Source organism: Poecilia mexicana, unplaced genomic scaffold (assembly GCF_051168715.1).
Source record: "Poecilia mexicana isolate PSO_F unplaced genomic scaffold, ASM5116871v1 scaffold_8, whole genome shotgun sequence".
Lineage (NCBI taxonomy): Eukaryota > Metazoa > Chordata > Actinopteri > Cyprinodontiformes > Poeciliidae > Poecilia > Poecilia mexicana.
This window is the reverse complement of record NW_028263377.1, coordinates 12406609-12427418: the sequence shown is the minus strand read 5'-3', so window position 1 is coordinate 12427418 and position 20810 is coordinate 12406609. Positions and strand designations below refer to the sequence as shown.

The following is a 20810-nucleotide window of genomic DNA, read 5'->3' as shown; positions in this document are numbered from 1 at the left end:
GAATAAGCAACATTTTTACTCTTTGATAAATTACACAGTTGAGAAAAAAGAATATGTCAGAGATTTATTCACTGATGTCTTCATAATGATTACTTTCTTTATAAAATATGTGGAAACCCTATGATGATGTCATGACATTAGAAAGTTCAGGTTTACTGGCAGCTGAGTTAATTGGAGACACACCTGTGGACGTATGTTAAGGCCACACCTTGATTACATTGCTTTCTTGGGAAAGTCAAAAGAAATCAGCCAAGATATCAGAAAGAGAACTGTGGACCTGCACAAGTCTGGTCGATTCTGGACAAAATAAGACTGAAAAACATAGATCAGATACTATACTGTGTGACTTATTTTTGTGCTGAGGAAATTACATAAGAGAAAAGAACTGTGGTTTTTGTACACGTCTTGAAATAAATTCAGTCACTGTGTCTCTCGAGCGCAGTAATAAACAGCAGAATCTTCGGCCTTCAGGCTGTTCATCTGCAGATACAGCTGCTCTCTGCTGTTGTCTCTAGAGATGGTGAACCGACCTTGGACTGACTGTGAGTAGTATATATTATCACTGTCAAATTCAATAATTGCAATCCACTCCAGGCCTTTCCCAGGAGCCTGTCTGATCCAGGCCATCCAGTAGCTGCTGAATGAGATTCCAGACGTTGTGCAGGTCAGTTTGTGAGATTCTCCTGGTCTTTTTACTGCTGGTTCAGATTCTGTCAAAGTTTGACCATCAATCCCTGTCAAAAAGACATAAACAAGCAAAATAAAAGATTCATGACTACAAAGATTATTAAAACTATTTCCAATTTATGAAATTATGGCTTAAAAATCACAATAAAACACAATGAAAGCAGGCATTAGACTCTAATGTTTCCATTACTCTTTACCTTTCCAGCAGATGGCTATTGCCAGCAGTATACATATTCTACTGTCCATCCTGCTATAATACACTGCTTTTGTCCACAGTTCTCTTTCTTCATCCATTCATTAAATAGCAGTGAACATTTTGCATAAACTCCTCCCCAAATCAAGAGAAGGGAGGACTCCAGACTGCTGGTAACTCTGATGATTTGTCACTTCATTTGACTGAGTATGAGGTTAAATATAACTTGTTTAACATTGTGGTTATTAGGATGATGTCAATATAAAGCAAAAAAGCCAGTTGCTGATGAAGGAATAGTATTTGATTTATTGATTGATTTTTAATCTTTAAACTTTATGGAGGAGAAATCATGAGTTCTTCCAGGTAAGGTAATCTGTTGAGGTTTCTCTGTTTGCTTAAGTCTTTTTTTTCTTAAATTTTAGTGTCTGTTTGTTACACAGGTTGTTAGCGCCCTCTAGAGATCTTCATAAATGCTGCAACATTTGCCCATTGCAAGGACATTATCACTTATTACTCTTATGTGTTTTCTGCTACTTATTGTAGTAGAAATAAACTCTTTGTAACTAAAACAAGTATTTTAAGAAAACAAAGTTTGCCTTGCATGCAGACAGTAATGTTTTCTTTTTTCTGAATTTGTATGGAACAAGAAATAAATCTGTTACAGGTAAGTAAAAAAATCACAAAGATATTTTATTATTTTTTTTTTTTTACTTTCTCTTGAAAATGTTTGTTACTAATAACATGAAGGAGCTTTATTTAGTTTCAAACTCCTGCAGGCTTTGGTCATAATGAAGAAAACAATGTGATGTCTGTTTATTTAAACAAACCAAGCATAAATAAAGAAATTGTATGGTTGTTGAAATAATTTGTCTCAGTTCCATCACATTTTCAGGTTGTTAGTTTTTTTATTTTATAAAACTGATTAAGTTATAAAAAAATCTGCACTGCTGATTAATATTATTTCTGATGTTCTGTGCCAAGTCTGTATAATGTGCTAGATCTCCCTCTAGTGGCTGCATGCGACACATGCACAGGGTTGAGGAGGTTTTTGTACACCTCTCATGGTGTTTTATATCAGTGTGACTATCTGGCACAATAGTACACAGCAGTATCATGGGGCTGCATGTTCTGTCCATTGAGAGTCACTGTTTTGCTTGAAGAGTATAAGCTGATACTGAACTGGTTCTTAAGAGAATCTTTGTAATATGAGCTGTATCCGACTCGCTCAGCTCCGATCCACTCCCAGCCTTTTCCTTCCCACTGTCGGATCCAGTGAGTGTGACGCTGATCCAACGAATAGGTGACCTGGCAGCTAATGGTCAGCGTCTGACCCGACTGCAGAGTCACAGAGGCCGGCTGTGTCAGCTGGTCACACCTCACATCTGTAGAAAAAGTACATATTACTTTGTAAACAATATTTCGTATAAAATTAACATCTGGTGCTTTATGGCAGCCAGAGAGACTCACATCCAGCTGCCAACAACAACAACAGGAGAGTTAAATGATACATCCTGTAGAGTAAAACCTAAATGAGGCCCACTGGGTTTCTGAGGCATTTTTATAGCCAAATGAGGGAGGAACTGACTCAGTTTGCATAAAATTAAGAAAGCAATGTCAGTTTGACGGGTGAAATTCTTATTCTTAAGTCTTATTTTAGTAATAATAAAAATAATACTGAAGTTGACATCTAAAAAATGTCATTTATCTTTTTCTGAATTACAAACAACCCATTCTGAGTTAAACCTAAGAATTACACGACATGTTACAGTGTATAAACAATTCTCTACCTCATAAAGAGACATTTGTCGCTGAATTTTTTTGGTCGCAGTTAAAGTCTAACTGCAGCAAGATGAGGACATGGTCAGCAATTTTTTTATCACAACAATACTAAATTAGGACTTTTATTTGTGTTCCCATGATTGTTTTGATTTTGCAAAACAGCCACTCACACAAAAATTAACACAATGAATTAGAATGAGCTAATTATTTGACGTTGTGAAGGAATTAGGTATTTCTTATTTTCAAGCGTTTCTTCTGGTGATTTTTTTTCTGCATTTTTTTCACCCCCTATTGTGCATTTTATTATTCCAAGAGCTAATCCGTCAGCATTCATGTCTTCATATGTTGAAGGAAACAGCATTGTCTGTAAATGATATTGTTTGTTATAAGCCACTTATGTTCATTGTTATTCCTTTATTTCTAACTTCTTTAAATCACATGTGACAGCATGTATATGTGTTGGAGATCTAGTGCTCTAAAACTTCAGCTTCACAAATTCCTTGCACATTTCCATCCATCCAAATCATATGAGGAAGTGGAGATGAGCTGTCAACAAGCAGGAGCAGACATGCTGATTTGTTCTGGGGATCATTTTGATGGATCGAAATTAAAAATCTTCACAAGGCTCACTGAAGTAAAATCATTCATCAGACAATAGTTTTGTATTTTCAACTTAAAAAAGTTGTTTTTCATGCACTGAGGGGTTTATGTTCAGGTCTGGCGATGGTCTGTGTCTCTGTGGGCGGCTCTCTGGCACAGTAGTACACAGCTGTGTCTTCAGGCTGCATATTCTGTCCTTTCAGAGTCACTGTTTTACTTGCTTGGTCTAAGTCGAGCCTAAACTTGTTCTTCACTGACTCTTTGTAGAATGTGTCATACCCAATGTGTGCACTACAGATCCACTCCAGTCCTTTACCGGCAGGCTGTCTGATCCAGTGCGTTCGGGCACTGGTCAGCGTATAAGAAACCTGACAGCTGATGGTCAGATGGCCACCTGGCTGCACAGTCAGCGAGGCTGGCTGCGTCAGCTGCTCACACCTCACATCTGTTGAAAGAGTTAAAAATTTGTTTTTCGTGAACAATGTTCAGATGAAAATTAACACGTGGCTGAAACCCAGAGAGACTCACATTCAGCTGCCAGCAGCAGCAGGAGAGCTAGACGACACATCCTGTAGGGTCAAAACTAAATGAGGTCAGCTGGCTTTCTGAGTCACTTTTTATAGCTGAGTGATGGAGAAGCTGGCTCACTTTGCATAACATTAAAAAAAGCAATATCATCTTGACAGGCGAAAATCTGAGCTAGCATTTTTATATCCTAAGGTTTCAAGTAAAAATTTTAAAAAATATGTATTTTTTTCTTTATTGAGGAAATTAACCCATTCTGAATGTAATGTAATAACCAAACAAAACGTTATATCAATATCAATTTATGCCCAGTATTTTTCTTATTATAGAGTTGTGAACACTGACTGAGGTAAGTGAAGTGTGAAGTACTTCTAGATGTTCTTGCCAAGGGGCAATTTTGTGAAAAAAATACAGTTGGACTGAGCTACTTTGTGTTTTCCTTGATGAGTTGCTGTTCCTCTCTTGGAGTAACTTTGGTAGGCCAAACTCTCCAAAAAGGTTCACCTTGTTAGAATATTTCCTCTACTTGTGGATCACGGCTCACACTTTAGTTGACTCGATCCTCAAAGCTCTAAAACTGACTTGTACTTTCCACACTTTGGCATCTGACTTTGTCACCGTAGGATTGGGGTGTTGGCTTTTCAGATCATTAAGCCTTCGTTTGTTATCAGATGGGTTTCATTTTAGTGATTTCTTCAGTAACTATATTTATGCTATGTGATTTTCAGACACTGCAGCTGACACCTGCAATTGCTGAAGTCAAAAAACCCAAGAAGACAACCTCTTTTTTCTTTTTGTAAAACGCAGCAACTCAAGAAAACATCTGTTCATTATAATGCAACATTTTCTGATGTTTTTTTTCACATCTTGCTTTGTGTGTCTTCATTTACAAATTTTCACAAATGTCATATGGTTATTGCCACTATCTCTTGTTTTATCGACACATCATGAAAAATGTCTTTGAACAGAATATTGACTCATTGCAAGCAAAGATCTAATCACTCATATATGCATGTAAACTTGTGTGAAAGGAAAAAACAAGCAAGGCTGAGGTTAACCAAAGCGTTCTCTGTTGACGTGAAACCGAGCTGCTATCTGGTTTCAGGCAGATTTGCATCGACAGCTTTAACTTCCTGTTCGAACGTGGTTTCAACTGATGAGAATTTCATTGCTGTCTTGGTTTCTCAGATATTAAAAAAAAAAAAAAATGTCTGCAACCCCAGAAGACCCTGAGCGACTGAAGAAGAAAACCTTTACCTTGGTTAAATAAAACATTTTTTTTAAAATAAACACTGATGAGTTTGTCATTCTCTAGAACTGAAATACTTAGGAAGTCTAACAAAATAAAAGTGCTTAATAATGAAACTCAGAAAAGAATTCCAGTTTTTTTTATTTATTTCCATGTAGAATTAATATTACCTTTGTATGTTATCTGTTATTTTTTCTGCGAGGGAGTTATATTTAAAGCAACCGAAACTGCTGGGGAATTTTTTGTTTGTTCCTTGATTCTATATTTTGTAGCTTTTTAAAAGCCTCCAACTTGTACATCTATAGAGTCAAGTTCTATGCTATTCATCGTCTATAATGACAGCAACTAACAGTTTCAACAACAGTTCTATGATCTATGTTTTATTATCTTGTTGCTGCTTAAGCTAATGTTTATCATTGAAAATAAAATCCTTTTTCAAATATACTGTTATTCCTTATTTTAGATTTTATTATTTGCTTTTTATATTTTATATGTTTACCACAGTAGTTGGGGCCTGCCAATAGCATTACATAGGGAAGAGCAGTGACTGCCTTGCTTGGACTGCAAAGACTCTGTAGTCCTAAACATGGCGGAACACTTTGATACAGAGGGCAGAGCAGAAGGTCAGAACTACAACATGGTGGAACAACTTTAATACAGAGGGCAGAGCAGAAGGTCAGAACTACAACATGGTGGAACAACTTTAATACAGAGGGCAGAGCAGAAGGTCAGAACTACAACATGGTGGAACAACTTTAATACAGAGGGCAGAGCAGAAGGTCAGAACTACAACATGGTGGAACAACTTTAATACAGAGGGCAGAGCAGAAGGTCAGAACTACAACATGGTGGAACACTCAATTATTACAGAGGAGGGCTGAGCTGGCATTGAGAACTATTTGCTGTTTTGAGCATTATACAGGTAGATTAACCAAACCAATGTTACACATTGGATTAGTATGGTTATTAAAATGAAGTTTACTGAAAGTTTCAAAATAAAAGGCTGCATATTCCTCTGATGTTAGTGCACTGCCGTAGGCGGTGAAATAATATTAATCTTTTCTTTATGTTTTTTTTTTCTCAGGATAGTGAGAAACTATTAACATTAGCACAAACATTAGCATTTCACTGCCCCCCACTAGTGCACTGCCTTGCGCACATTAGCCTATTACCTAAAATAACCTATTAGTTAATTTTCTTACTTATTTACCATGTTTAGTATACTGAATGGAGTAAGTCAATGACATAGAACATGCTAGTGATGCCCCACATGCTACTGATACAATTCATGCTAACATTAGCGTTTTGTCAAATTTTAGTTTATGCATTAATTTTAACATACTGAATGGTACAAGTACAGCTTAGCCCACATGATTCTGACTCTCCACAGGTTATTGACTAAATCGAAGCTTTCTTTAGCATTAATGCTAATTTTTAGCATCAGAACTCTGGTTCTAAACCGACGGGCACACTTTGGCAGGCCCCATTTAAATTTCTTCAGGAATTTTCTAGTTTTAGATACATCTTGTGTTATTATGCAGTTATTTATATAGATTAACTTTTCCACTGTTTCTATTGTTTGATAATTATAAGAATTTGTTTTGTTTACTCAGTTTAGTAACTTTTTAATGTTGTGTATATCAGTGGTTCTAGGTACTTCCTGTTTTTAACGACTCTCTTTACATTTCATTTAATGCAAAGACGTCTGCATTCATGTGTGAGATCGACTTAAATCACCAGATGTTTTGTAACGTCACTAATTTATATAAATATGTTATACATGTATAATTATCTGTCATGTTTGCAAGAAATAAAGTTAAAGTGACACAATAAACACCCAATGACACCTGCTTGATTTTTTTATTTATTATTTTCTGAACATGACAGCAAATATTTTACTCATTCGAAAACAATACGAGTTAAAAAAAAAGTTAGACTTTTGACAGTTAAAAAAACATAAAACAACATGTACATTATGCAATAACTGGTAAATGTACTGAGAATAATTTCAGTTCAGGTCTTGAACTCAGAAATAAAGAAGCCTGTAATAAAATGTTTTCCTGCAACACCTCAATTACCAAACTATAAAGCAAAAAACAAATAAAAAAAAAATGTCGCTACTGTTCATCTAAAATTTTTATCTACACCAATATTGCAAAAAATACGGACAAACTACTTTCATAAAATCTGAAATATAAGACATTTTACAGTGACCAAAAGAGATGGCAGTTGATTTCAAATTACAATTTTATTTTTCAATTAATAGAGAATTAATGACATACATACTTAGTTTTTTTTCTATAAAATTATAAAATCTGTGCATTTCACAATGTTTATTTTCTTATTTTAAAAAGAAAGCAAACTAAATATTTAATAGTTTTTATTGTTCTCTTTCTAACTCAACGCAATTTCTGCTTTTAAAAAGTCAGTGAGTTTCAGAAGATCAGGCCTCTGATGGTGAGGACGGTGCTGAAGGCCAGAGCTTTGGTGAACACCACTCGGACTCCGTTCATCAGCAGCAGGTAGAAGTTCAGCTTGGCTTTTTCTGGACGACAGAGAAACAGAGTTCAGACTTGAACACAAACAGCTGACAGCAGCGACGGAACCAAACTGAGACAGGAAGAGATCAGACTGACCTGGATAAATGCTGCCACATTCATCATCTGTTTGGAGACAGAAAGAACATCAGTCACACAAACACCATGAAAACTCTGACAGAGAGATACTTTAATCAGGTAAACATTTTTCAGCAATGGATAATTTCTAATTCAGCAGGAAAAACTTTGTTTAGTACCAGCTTCATTGTTGCCGAAGGTCCCGTTCATCCCACAGGAGTAAATGGTTTCATTACTGAATACAGCATAGTTGTAGGTTCCGTCCTTTGACAGAACTGCATCATCAGTGCTCACGTTGACCGGACCCCCTTTCTGATTCACAACCACCTCTCCCCCCTTTGGACGGAAACCTGTGGCCAGACAGACGTTTGGACCGAGTTCATCTGCTGACTTCAGGGGGGAGTCAGGATTCGACAGAGGACTGAGGACGAACAGGGACGGAGTCTGAGAGGAACCATCTGTTCCAACAAAGAGAAAGCAAATCATGATTTTAATGAATCAGATATAACAGAAAATAAGAACTGAAGTTCATCTAGCAGGATGAAATTGTCATTTTCTTAAATCTAAAATGTTAATATAATTGTTTCTTTGTTTATAATAATAATAATAATAATAATAATAATAATAATAATAATAATAATAATAATAATAATAATAATAATAAGTCTTCAAAAATTCTCTTACTTTCTGTACATTTCACCATTGAATTACCTAAGCATTTCAGAAATATGCTGTTTTTGTGCATACACTTTCATCTCACGTCATACTTCCAGACCTAAATGATTAATCAGCTTGTTTTTGTCAACAAAAGTACAACAATTTAAGAAACATTTTAAACTTACATTTCAAATGGATTGTGAGTCTGATTTTTATTTTTGATAACTCAGTATTTTCTGTTTTTTGTACATTATTATTATTATTATTATTATTGTTGTTGTTGTTGTTTTTGATGATATTGTTAATTCTATTTTTGATATTTTTGACACCTTAACGGGACGTTAACCTGATGCTGCCGCTTCACCTCGATTTCCCCTTTGCGGGACTATAAAGCCAATTTCTTTCCTAAAATAGGCATGCTATTTGCTAGGATGTTGTATTTTTATGTTAGCACAGGATAATGTTTGTTTATTTGTTTATTTATTTATTTATTTATATTTTTAATTGGAATTTGCAGACATTTTTAAGAAGTCCAATAATAATGGGAAGAATTTCTATTTGTTTTTTGTTATGTGTATTGTATACTCTTCTGGTTATTTTAAGATGACATGTTTGCATGCTAAAACTGTTAAAACAAGGAAAATGTTCCTGTGCAGTAAAGTTGTTTTACGTGATGAGATGTAAACATTTTATGTACTTCTAAGCACATCTTCAATCTAATAAACGTGTTCACCCTGTCGAGAATAATAACTGACGAGTTTTTCAAGGATCCTTTACATTGTCCTCATGTCCGAAACAAAAAAGACTGGGTTGTATATAAAACTGTTTCCGAGTTAATGGAGCTTTTGCGTTCATGGCACAGTTTGGTTTTGACTTCAAGTTACATTTAAATTGCTTTCTGCGGGATTTCAATCAGCGAGAGCGGCTTTCAGACTGAGAACTTTCTGAGAATGGCTCCGTCTTTGCAGGTGGGACCAGAACCACGGGGAGAAACTGGAGGACTCGGAGCTCCTCGGTGTTTCTACTCGGACGCATTTGGATCTCTCCACTCTACGCATATTTGTCCAGCGGAATTTTAATGTAAAGTACGAAGACATCTAATGACAAGAGAGAAAAGAGAATTGATTTTACTCCGCATGTCTCACGCCTTCGACAGAAGTAAAGAAATCTGGTACCCTTTCCATGAGCAGGATTTTTTATGTATCTGTTTTCTAAATATTTTTTTTTCTATTATTTCAATCTATCTAAGAACCACGGAGAACCAGAGGAATGATCTCTTATATAACGATGTAAATTGTAGCGATTACAAAAATGTCATAATATTCAGCTTAAAGTTATGTTACAAACGAACAGTGTTTATGGCCGCACAATTACAGAAAACATGAGCGGACCAACCGAATTATATGAAACAAACAATTAATGAGATGGCCGAATCAATTAATAAAATATTAAACAGTAGAATGTGCCGTTACGTGTTTTATTGGAGTCTAAAATTGCTCTCCCATGATAGTATCCATAGAGGTGCTCAATTTTTTTTAAACTTAACACTAAACACGACAAAAAAAAAAAAAAAAAAAAAAAAAAAATCAAAAAAGATTTTGATTTTTTCCCCCGAATTCGCCACCCGTTTTTTTTATTTTTATTTTTTTAGTGTTACAACCATAAACAAATCACTTTTTAACGACTTTTTCTGCAAACTGACACTTAAATCCTTAAAAAAATACCAGTTGATAAGAATAAAAGTGCAACACAAATAAATAGACATAACGGATAACATTCAGGAAACAACTGTCACCAGCTTCTTTTAAAATAAAACGGGAAACTTGCACCTTGATGTTCCTTGCAGATGATTCTATGTTACAACTGTTTTGCTTTTTGAACAGTTATTTAAAAATGAAATAATGTTTCGCTTTGTTTTTAAAATCTCAGTAGAGCATAAATGCACTAAGTAACGTGATAAGCTGCTGGGAAATCATATATTAATTGTTCATTTAATTCATAAAACTCAAACAGACACAATAAACCTATCTCAGCACCAACAACACGAAAATACTTTATTTTTACTTTCACTTCCAAGACTTGCAAGTTTTAATCCTATATTTGTTTTATTTATTTTATTTAAAGATAACATATCGTTTATTTAGCAAATTAATTAAATACTACTATCACGATGCAGACGCATTCCATGCACTCTTCTAGAAGCAAGATAAAATTCCAATACCACACATTTCTTTCCACAATCTGTCTGAAATCAAACACAAAGGGGAATAAGAAAACTCAATCAAAATCAAAGAGAAATAAATAATCATATCTTAAAATGACCTTACCTGCTTCAATAGTAACTCTGGTTCCTTTACCCCAAACATCAAGAGCATCACAGTGCTACATCTCAATGGACTCCCTCAACAAAAACATGAAGCAACAACAACAACAAAATAATAATAATGCAATAACTCATATGGTCAGAAAAATACACATTAATCATATAAAGCAGACTAAGACTTTCAGATTTGTAAGAAAAGTTTATGATAAACTTTCAGTTTAATTTGATTTGTATGCTGAAAATATTATAAGGTTAGATGTAATATCTGTGTTGTATGATATTAAATAGTAAGTTAAAAATAGTCTAAGTAAATTAGCAAAATAAAATTATTAAAGAATTGTCTTACTTTACGCATAAATTTTAAATAGGTGATTTTTTGTCTTTTTCTCTGCCTTTTAAGCAGATTAATCTCAGAGTTTTGAGATGAGGTTTTTGTATTGGTGTATATCTCTGTGCCCCCCAGCCCATCACAGCGACAAACCCTATGACAAAAACTTAAACCACAGGGCAAAATGCAAAATAACAATATCCAACAAAAACTACAGACATTAGATTTAGATTCATAAATATTGCTCAATTATATTCATGAGTTCACAAAGGCTGTTTAGAATATATTATTTCAAACAAAGTTAGACAGAATTGTTTTATTAGTTTTCTGATTATTTTTCAGACTAATGGATGTGCTCAGATATCATAACTTAAGGCACAGAAATATAGTAAACATTAGGGTTCTAGCTTCATGTTCTCTGAAGATTTTTGTGTAAAGTTGTTCAACCATTATCTGGGTCATCAGAGGCCTGGTGCCTATGTCCACCAGTTAACGGACAAAAGGCTGTGTACAACCATGCATGCACACATCAACTCCTAAGGACACTTTAGAGAGACAGTCTTGTTTTTGGACGGGGAGGAAGTTGGAGCACCCAGAGAGGACTCCCACATGCACAGGAAGAACATCCAAATGCCATGTAGACGGGAACTGATTGCTGCAAGGCAACAGAGCAACCAGCTACACTACTGTGCAGTAAATTTGAATAATATTAAGGTCAATATTGTTTGCTTAACCCTCCTGTTATGTTCGTTTCTGAGGTACAGCAATAATGTTCGCGGGTCAACTTGACCCGGGGAGTGTATAGTGTCAGAAACCAAAAAATCCTCCAAATCTTTTTTTGTGTCTGATTATTAACTCCTATACTAACTATTTCAATCAATATTTGTGCAATTATGTTTTTTTATTCCTCACAAATAAAGGATCAATGACAGCAATTTACTCATTTGGACAATAAAAAATGTGATTTAAATTTTTTTTATGCCCACTGAAAAACCTAAACACAAAATAACACTAAAAACACTAATAACACTATTATCTGTTGATAGAAACTGCAAGGCAGTTTCTATCAACAGAGTGGTCAGTTTACTGTAGTAAATTCTCGAGTGCCAAAGCTTTACTGCTTGCACGCGATACATGTTTAGGATTAAACAGGCCATACTGAGTATTTGTGTGAGCATGTTGGTGTTTTGTCGCACTGTGCGGTATCTGACACAGTAATAAACAGCTGTGTCCTCAGGCTGGAGAGTCTGTCCTGTTATCGTTATTGTTCCTGCAGAAGTGTCTCTGTTGCTGCTGAACTTGTTCTTCAGAGCATTATTTTGAGATAAGCTCCCATGGTACCACATGGTTAAAATCCAGTCCAGTGTTTTTCCATCACGCTGTCTGATCCAACTTGTTGCATAGCTGCTATCGGTCAACGAATAACCAGAGACCCGACAGGTGATGCTCAAAGACCCTCCAGGCTGAACGATCTTTGAGTCTGGCTGGATGAGCTCAACACAAAACACACCTGTAGGGACATATAAACATTGAAACCATCGTTCAGATAAACACCAGTGTTCCTAAAGCAATTTTTATGGGTGAGAGAGAGAAACTCCTCACCAGATGCAGCTGTCAGCAGCAGCATCAACGCTACAGAGACCATGGCTGGAGTCAAAGTTGAACTGGTAGAAGGACCTCAGACTTGAAATCCACACTTCACTGGCTTATAAACCCAACTTGTTTGCATGCATATGAATATTCAGGTAAATGTAAAATATTCCAAGTTGCTCTACAAAAACATCACAGACATATGTGTAGATGCAAACACATAAACTACACTGGTTAAACCCTTCACAACTCATGGCATCTATGTAGATTTTTTTATATATAATTTATTTAATTATTCTGGATCTGTCTTTTATAGATTTCCCTAATTAATATAATTTAACCTCTTGTGCCATATTACCAAAAACTGATTATCTCAATGTAAAGCCTATTAGAATCACATCAAACATGTTTAGATGAAATTGTTTAAAGGCCAGAACTACTTTTGACTGACAATTGATGCTGCTTCCTGTGTTTACAGTGGTGTGTCTCAGTTTTTCTTTAAGGAATCATTTACAAAATATATTTTTCATTAAATAATAATAATAATTTATTCAGTACACAACATACATCTGTTTCATAAATACTTTTAATCAAGAAAGTTGTTTTTTTTCTCACATTGTTGTTTAATACTTTAACATTTTAAGTTTCAGTTGTAGTTGTTATACAAGCACATTAAATGGATTAAAATGACCAAAAAATTGAGAAATTCTAATCTGAACTAGAAATGTGAAAGATCGGTGGTTATAGCGTTAATGGGAACCAGTTTTTGAATTGATTCCCTTTAGATTTTGTCACTGTGAGACACCTGGCACAGTAATACACTGCTGTATCTTCAGCCTTCAAGCTGTGCATTTGTAGAAAGAGTTGACGTCTGGAATCGTCTCTTGAAATGGTGAATCTACCCTGGACAGATGAGGCGTAATAGATAGGTGTACTAGATGTGCTTATATAAGCGATCCACTCTAGTCCTTCCCCAGGAGCCTGGCGGACCCAGACCATCCTGTAGTCTCCAAATGTGAACCCAGACGCTGTGCAGGTCAGCCAGGAAGCACCAGGACTTTTGATGACTGGGTCAGATTCTGTCAAGCAGTGTTGTGGTACTCGAGATCGGTCTTGGTGTCGAGACCAGTCTTAAGACCATTTTCTGATGGTCTTGGTCTCGCCTCGGACTCGACCGCATTTGGTCTCGGTCTCGGGCTCTGAGGACTCGGCATTTTATTTCAAGACCAGTCGAGACCGCAACTGTGAAAATATCACTAAACGTACAGCATACTGTCCAGTTTATTTGTTAACATCTTTGTTTTCAGTGGATGCAAAACACATTGATTAAAATCCAAGCAACTACGTGTTTCTCCCCTCCCCCTCCCCACCTTTCACTCGCACGCAGCGCTCCAGGACATGCGCAGTGGTTTTCTCTCAGCGGCAGAAAATGTTTGTCTAATTGTCAGTAGTATAATAGCGCTGCATAAATAGTAAGAAATCCGATGGCCACAGCTAACTCAACATCGCTTCGCTTTCACAGACGGTGGGGACAACTTCTAACTATTTTCGTCACTTAGAAAAGTAGCTCAAAGAAGGTAAGCTCCGTTGACATGATGTTAGCAAAGCTAGCTGTAAAGAGACACATAAGAATTTGTGATGAAAAAAGTCACTCACTGCCTGAGTTATTGTGCGGAGATGTTGATTGACTTGTTGCATATATGGGACAATGCTATGTCCAAAAGTCTGCATTATAGTGATGTGACATTCAGAAACAGTCGATTCTTCTCCATGGCTCTTTACTTATTAGATAGGACTGGAGTGTCACTCACTGAGAGCCGTTGTTCTATCAGATTACCATACACTGTCAGAGTAGCATACATGCAGTGAGTACCATGCCTGCGCATGCGCATTAAGAAGTCCGACCTTTAGAGGAGTTGTCAGTTCACCATATGCAGCAAGTTATGACGAAAATAAGTCATTAAATTGTTTTCAATGATAACTATATAGATATACATGTGTTGTCATGGTTTCAAAGTGTATTTAAAGCAGGTCTGGCTGCTGCTGGAGTCAGCAACAACACACGCCCGTGTAAAACTCACTTAACCGCTAAGTCAGGATTCCATACAACTGTTAATACCAAAGTATATGACGATCTACGTCATGATTCTATGTTGCTAGCATACATGCAGTGAGTACCATGCCAACGCATGCGCCTTAAGAAGTCCGACCGTCAGTGGAGTTGTCAGTTCAGCATATGCAACAAGTTATGACAAAAATAAGTCATGAAATTGTTTATAATATGACATAATGTGATAACTAGATGGATATACATGCGTTGTCGTGGTTTCAAAGTGTATTTAAAGCAGGTCTGGCTGCAGCTGGATGCCATACAACTGTTAATAACTGTTAATAATGATCTACGTCATGATTCTATGTTGCTGATTAAATAAAATCATATGATAATGACAGCGTATGCATATCTGAGCTAAGCGTACGACTATCTGACAACGTATGCTGATCTGACAGAACACCATGAGTTCGTGTTAAGCGTATGACGATCTGACCTGACAGAACACCCGTTCTTTGTTCTTGTAATGCTCTGTGTACATTGCATCATTATTTTATTTAATTATGTACGTTGATATTTAAATTAACAAATAACTAAAACACAAGAACGAAAGAGCACGCAGAGCATGCACTCTTTGATTGTTTTTGTTCAAAGTGGCAGCTGTAATGTCTGCCATGGTGTCAGACTACCTGGCTTCATGTACTAGGATAGAGAGTGAGAACAGTCACGATGAGCACCTTCTGTTTGGTTACTTCTTGCTTGTTGCTCCTTGGTCAGTGTTCATAGTTGAGCGTTATTTACCGTCAGGGCATTGCCTCAATTGCTATGTTTAATGGTGCAACAGTGGTGGTTTCTTACATGAGCAATATGGGCAAATGCCCAGGGTGTTATGTTTTTAGGGATGGCACAAGACCATCACACTTAGCACAGAAATGGAATATTTAATATTGGTAAAATGTATTAAATATTTAATATCTAGGTGTTTTTATGGGAATATGGATCTTTCAGATTATTTTGAGAAGCAATTTCGATCATATTTTACATTTCATTGTGTCATGGAGCGCGGGCCGCTGGTCTTGGTCTTGACTCGGTCTCAACTTCCCTCGGTCTTGGTCTTGACTTGGTCTTGGACCCTAAAAGTTTTGGTCTTGTCTCGGTCTCGATACACTCTGGTCTTGGTCTTGTCTTGGTCTCGGGTTAGGTGCTCTTGAAAACAACACTGCAGTCAAGGTTTGACTATGAGCACCTAAGGAGAGATATAAAAACACCAGATGAATTTTGTTCTGCAAATAAGATTGATGAGAAATGAAAACAGGAGAAAAGCTTCATCTGTCAAACAGATGGTTAAAAGCAAGAGTCTGATCCTGCAATCCATGGTTTCACAATAATTATCACAAGATCTCAGTACAGTCAGATAAATAGTGGTGGTAGGAGTTCAAGTTTTCCATAAACTCCTCCTCAAATAATAATAATTAAAAAAAATCCACAGTAATATATGTAATATTGCCTTAGTTACTAAAAGCTCCAACTTTGAAATTAATACATTTTAAAATGGGTAAAAAAATCTAATAGTATCATAAAGATGTATTTTCATATTGTGCTGCTAATTTTTCTTAGATCAGCGTGGATACTTTGTGAACAATTCATTATATATTAAGAAGAATGTGGGTGAACAATATACCAAATGATTAAAATATATTTAAAAAATGAGTGAGACGGTATCCTTGGAGTGACGACATATTTTAATATGAAGGTTTTGGTTTTGAGAATCAAGATGAGATGTTGTCTTAGTGAAACAGTAGAGAGTATGAGCTGCAGAACAAGTATGGCCCTCACATTCTAGATGATCTTTCCAGGGATTAAAAATCTGGAAATATTTTCATTTTAGGTCAGTTAGAATAAGCAACATTTTTACTCTTTGATAAATTACACAGTTGAGAAAAAAGAATATGTCAGAGATTTATTCACTGATGTCTTTAAAATGATTACTTTCTTTATAAAATGTGTGGAAACTCGATATGATGATGTCATGACATTAGAAAGTTCAGGTTTACTGGCAGCTGAGTTAATTGGAGACACACCTGTGGACGTATGTTAAGGCCACACCTTGATTACGTTGCTTTCTTGGGAAAGTCAAAAGAAACCAGCCAAGATATCAGAAAGAGAACTGTGGACCTGCACAAGTCTGGTCGATTCTGGACAAAATAAGACTGAAAAACATAGATCAGATACTATACTGTGTGACTTATTTTTGTGCTGAGAAAATTACATAAGAGAAAATAACTGTGGTTTTTGTACACGTCTTGTAATAAATTCAGTCACTATGTCTCTTCGAGCGCAGTAATAAACAGCAGAATCTTCTGCCTTCAGGCTGTTCATCTGCAGATACAGCTGCTCTCTGCTGTTGTCTCTGGAGGCAGTAAACCGGCCTTGGACTGACTGTGAGTAAAACTTTCTATCACTGTCATTTTCAATAATTGCAATCCACTCCAGGCCTTTCCCAGGAGCCTGTCTGATCCAGGCCATCCAGTAGCTGCTGAATGAGATTCCAGACGTTGTGCAGGTCAGTTTGTGAGATTCTCCTGGTCTTTTTACTGCTGGTTCAGATTCAGTCAAAGTTTGACCATCAATCCCTGTCAAAAAGACATAAACAAGCAAAATAAAAGATTCATGACTACAAAGATTATTAAAACTATTTCCAATTTATGAAATTATGGCTTAAAAATCACAATAAAACACAATGAAGGCAGGCATTAGACTCTAATGTTTCCATTACTCTTTACCTTTCCAGCAGATGGCTATTGCCAGCAGTATACATATTGTCCATCCTGCTATAATACACTGCTTTTGTCCACAGTTCTCTTTCTTCATCCATTCATTAAATAGCAGTGAACATTTTTGCATAAACTCCTCCCCAAAAGCCAGAGAAGGGAGGACTCCAGACTGCTGGTAACTCTGATGATTTGTCACTTCATTTGACTGAGTATGAGGTTAAATATAACTTGTTTAACATTGTGGTTATTAGGATGATGTCAATATAAAGCAAAAAAGCCAGTTGCTGATGAAAGCGTAGTATTTGATTTATTGATTGATTTTTAATCTTTAAACTTTATGGAGGAGAAATCATGAGTTCTTCCAGGTAAGGTAATCTGTTGAGGTTTCTCTGTTTGCTTAAGTCTTTTTTTTCTTAAATTTTAGTGTCTGTTTGTTACACAGGTTGTTAGCGCCCTCTAGAGATCTTCATAAATGCTGCAACATTTGCCCATTGCAAGGACATTATCACTTATTACTCTTATGTGTTTTCTGCTACTTATTATAGTAGAAATAAACACTTTGTAACTAAAACAAGTATTTTAAGAAAACAAAGTTTGCCTTGCATGCAGACAGTTACACAGGAATGATTAATGTTTTCTTTTTCCGAATTTGTATTGAACAAGAAATAAATCTGTTACAGGTAAGTAAAAAAAATCACAAAGATATTTGAATTTTTATTTCTTTTTACTTTCTCTTGAAAATGTTTGTTACTAATAATGAAGGAGCCTTATTTAGTTTCAAACTCCTGCAGCCTATGGTCATAATGAAGAAAACAGTGTGATGTCTGTTTATTTAAACCAGAGGTTCCCAAACTGTGGGGCGCGCCCCCTAGGGGGGGCGCCGTGTCATTGCAGGGGGGGCGCGGGAAGCCGTCTGGATAAAAAAAACAAAAAAAAAAACATGAACACTGTATGTGCTGGGTTTTTACCTTAGAATGGCCAGCTCTCTGTTATTCCTATGTCAATTTGATACAGTAGTGCTTCCACACTTCCCATATTTGTGTCCTCTGTCACTTTTATCAGCAGTTAAAACTGTTTAATCCGTTGTTAACATGTTGTAACCTGTTTTTCCGAGCCGCCTTTAAACGCAACATGAGCGCTACGACGCTCGCGCTGGGTTTACACCTGTGAAGGAGACCTGCTGCTGCTGTGCGGAGCTACAGGTGTGTAAGAATCATGGCAGCAAACCAGCAAAATGCAAAGAACTTTTCACAATTTTTCCCTCCAAACTAACCGACTGAGTTGAGTAAAGCTGTTGGATGCAGGTAATGTTAGCTAAAAGATGACTAGTGTTGAGAAAATAAATTTAAAATAAGCTAGTTTTAAAACCTAACATGTCTTGGTTCAAATGCCCTAATTTTGTTTTTGAAATTAGTAATGTACTCTGGCCTATTGACCTTTATTTTACTTGTAGTTACAGCAGATGGTTTGCTAGGATCGTTTGAACTGCCTTTTGTCTGTGGGAAAACAATACAGTGGAAGTTGTAGCTTTTCACACTCATCTGTGAAAGGCTGTAAACACGGCAGGGGTTTCTGGCTTCAGATAGAGGGTCAGAGATAGCTCCTGGTTGGATGAGCAAAGATACGCCTTATTTGAATAAATTAAAGATAAGAATACGCCTTTTACTATAAAACTTTCTACACAGAAGTAACAGATCAGATTTGCTCTTGCAACTCTCCAAAGATGTCTTTGCACGTCTTTGCTTTCTTTCTTTTCCAAGTCTCTCAGGTAAATGAATGTATGTCTCCGTGGTTCTGCAGTTTCTGGTGTAAGTTTATGCATTGTCTTATATTGGATTAAAATCTGTAATTCTGTGACGTCAACACGCATTGCTGTTTTACTTGTGGCTACATGTGGCCCGCCGAGAGGACCTGGGATCCAGAGGAAGAGAGAGCCAAACTTTTTTCCAAAGTTAACTATTTTAGGTATTTTTCTTCCTTAACACTAGCTAATATCAATACAGAAACTTAAGCTTAATAAGTACCTTGTAGGCTACCGATGTTGGTGTCTATTTTCAGCTACGTACATTCATTTTGCCCCCAAAAAAGTCGATATCACCCCCCCCCCCCCCATCTCACACGTCGTTTCAACCAGACAGCCATTTGTAATCCATAGGGGGGGCGCAGAAAATGTTTGGAAACCACTGGGGGGGCGCAGAAGAAAAAGTTTGGGAACCACTGCTGTAGGGTAACATCTAAATGAGGTCAGCTGGCTTTCTGAGTCACTTTTTATAGCTGAGTGATGGAGAAGCTGGCTCACTTTGCATAACATTAAAAAACGCAATATCATCTTGACAGGCGAAAATCTGAGCTAGCATTTTTATATCCTAAAGTTTCAAGTAAAAATTTTAAAAAATATGTATTTTTTTCTTTATTGAGGAAATTAACCCATTCTGAATGTAATGTAATAACCAAACAAAACGTTATATCAATATCAATTTATGCCCAGTATTTTTCTTATTATAGAGTTGTGAACACTGACTGAGGTAAGTGAAGTGTGAAGTGCTTCTAGATGTTCTTGCCAAGGGGCAATTTTGTGAAAAAAATACAGTTGGACTGAGCTACTTTGTGTTTTCCTTGATGAGTTGCTGTTCCTCTCTTGGAGTAACTTTGGTAGGCCAAACTCTCCTTGTTAGAATATTTCCTCTACTTGTGGATCACGGCTCACACTTTAGTTGACTCGATCCTCAAAGCTCTAAAACTGACTTGTACTTTCCACACTTTGGCATCTGACTTTGTCACCGTAGGATTGGGTTGTTGGCTTTTCAGATCATTAAGCCTTCGTTTGTTATCAGATGGGTTTCATTTTAGTGATTTCTTCAGTAACTATATTTATGCTATGTGATTTTCAGACACTGCAGCTGACACCTGCAATCGCTGAAGTCAAAAAACCCAAGAAGAAAACCTCTTTTTTCTTTTTGTAAAACGCAGCAACTCAAGAAAACATCTGTTCATTATAATGCAACATTTTCTGATGTTTTTTTCACATCTTGCTTTGTGTGTCTTCATTTACAAATTTTCACAAATGTCATATGGTTATTGCCACTATTTCTTGTTTTATCGACACATCATGAAAAATGTCTTTGGACAGAATATTGACTCATTGCAAGCAAAGATCTAATCACTCATATATGCATGTAAACTTGTGTGAAAGGAAAAAACAAGCAAGGCTGAGGTTAACCAAAGCGTTCTCTGTTGACGTGAAACCGAGCTGCTATCTGGTTTCAAGCAGATTTGCATCGACAGCTTTAACTTCCTGTTCGAACGTGGTTTCAACTGATGAGAATTTCATTGCTGTCTTGGTTTCTCTAATTTATATAAATATGTTATACATGTATAATTATCTGTCATTTTTTCAACATGCTAAGAAATAAAGTTTAAGTGGCACAATAAACACCCAA

The 20810-nt window shown here is 36.3% G+C and overlaps 1 protein-coding gene and 2 long non-coding RNA genes across 3 annotated transcripts; 1 reads left to right on the top strand and 2 right to left on the bottom strand.

Annotated features, from left to right (window-relative positions):
- Positions 1-6879: 6879 nt before the first annotated feature.
- LOC148157998 (Ig heavy chain Mem5-like) lies at positions 6880-12601 on the bottom strand. Its single transcript, XM_088007882.1, has 6 exons — positions 12559-12601; positions 12153-12466; positions 10633-10687; positions 7828-8106; positions 7670-7696; positions 6880-7578 (listed from the first exon to the last, which is right to left on the bottom strand). The coding sequence occupies exons 1-6, from the start codon at positions 12599-12601 to the stop codon at positions 7469-7471; spliced, it is 828 nt and encodes a 275-aa protein (XP_087864008.1). The 3' UTR covers positions 6880-7468.
- A 3716-nt stretch (positions 12602-16317) lies between these two features.
- On the bottom strand, positions 16318-17460 carry LOC106934346 (uncharacterized). Its single transcript, XR_001421683.2, has 2 exons — positions 17380-17460; positions 16318-17229 (listed from the first exon to the last, which is right to left on the bottom strand). It is a non-coding gene; the product is annotated as an uncharacterized LOC106934346 (long non-coding RNA).
- A 1222-nt stretch (positions 17461-18682) lies between these two features.
- Positions 18683-20810, top strand: LOC148157997 (uncharacterized). The gene is made up of 2 exons (XR_015764088.1): positions 18683-19138; positions 20262-20810. It is a non-coding gene; the product is annotated as an uncharacterized LOC148157997 (long non-coding RNA).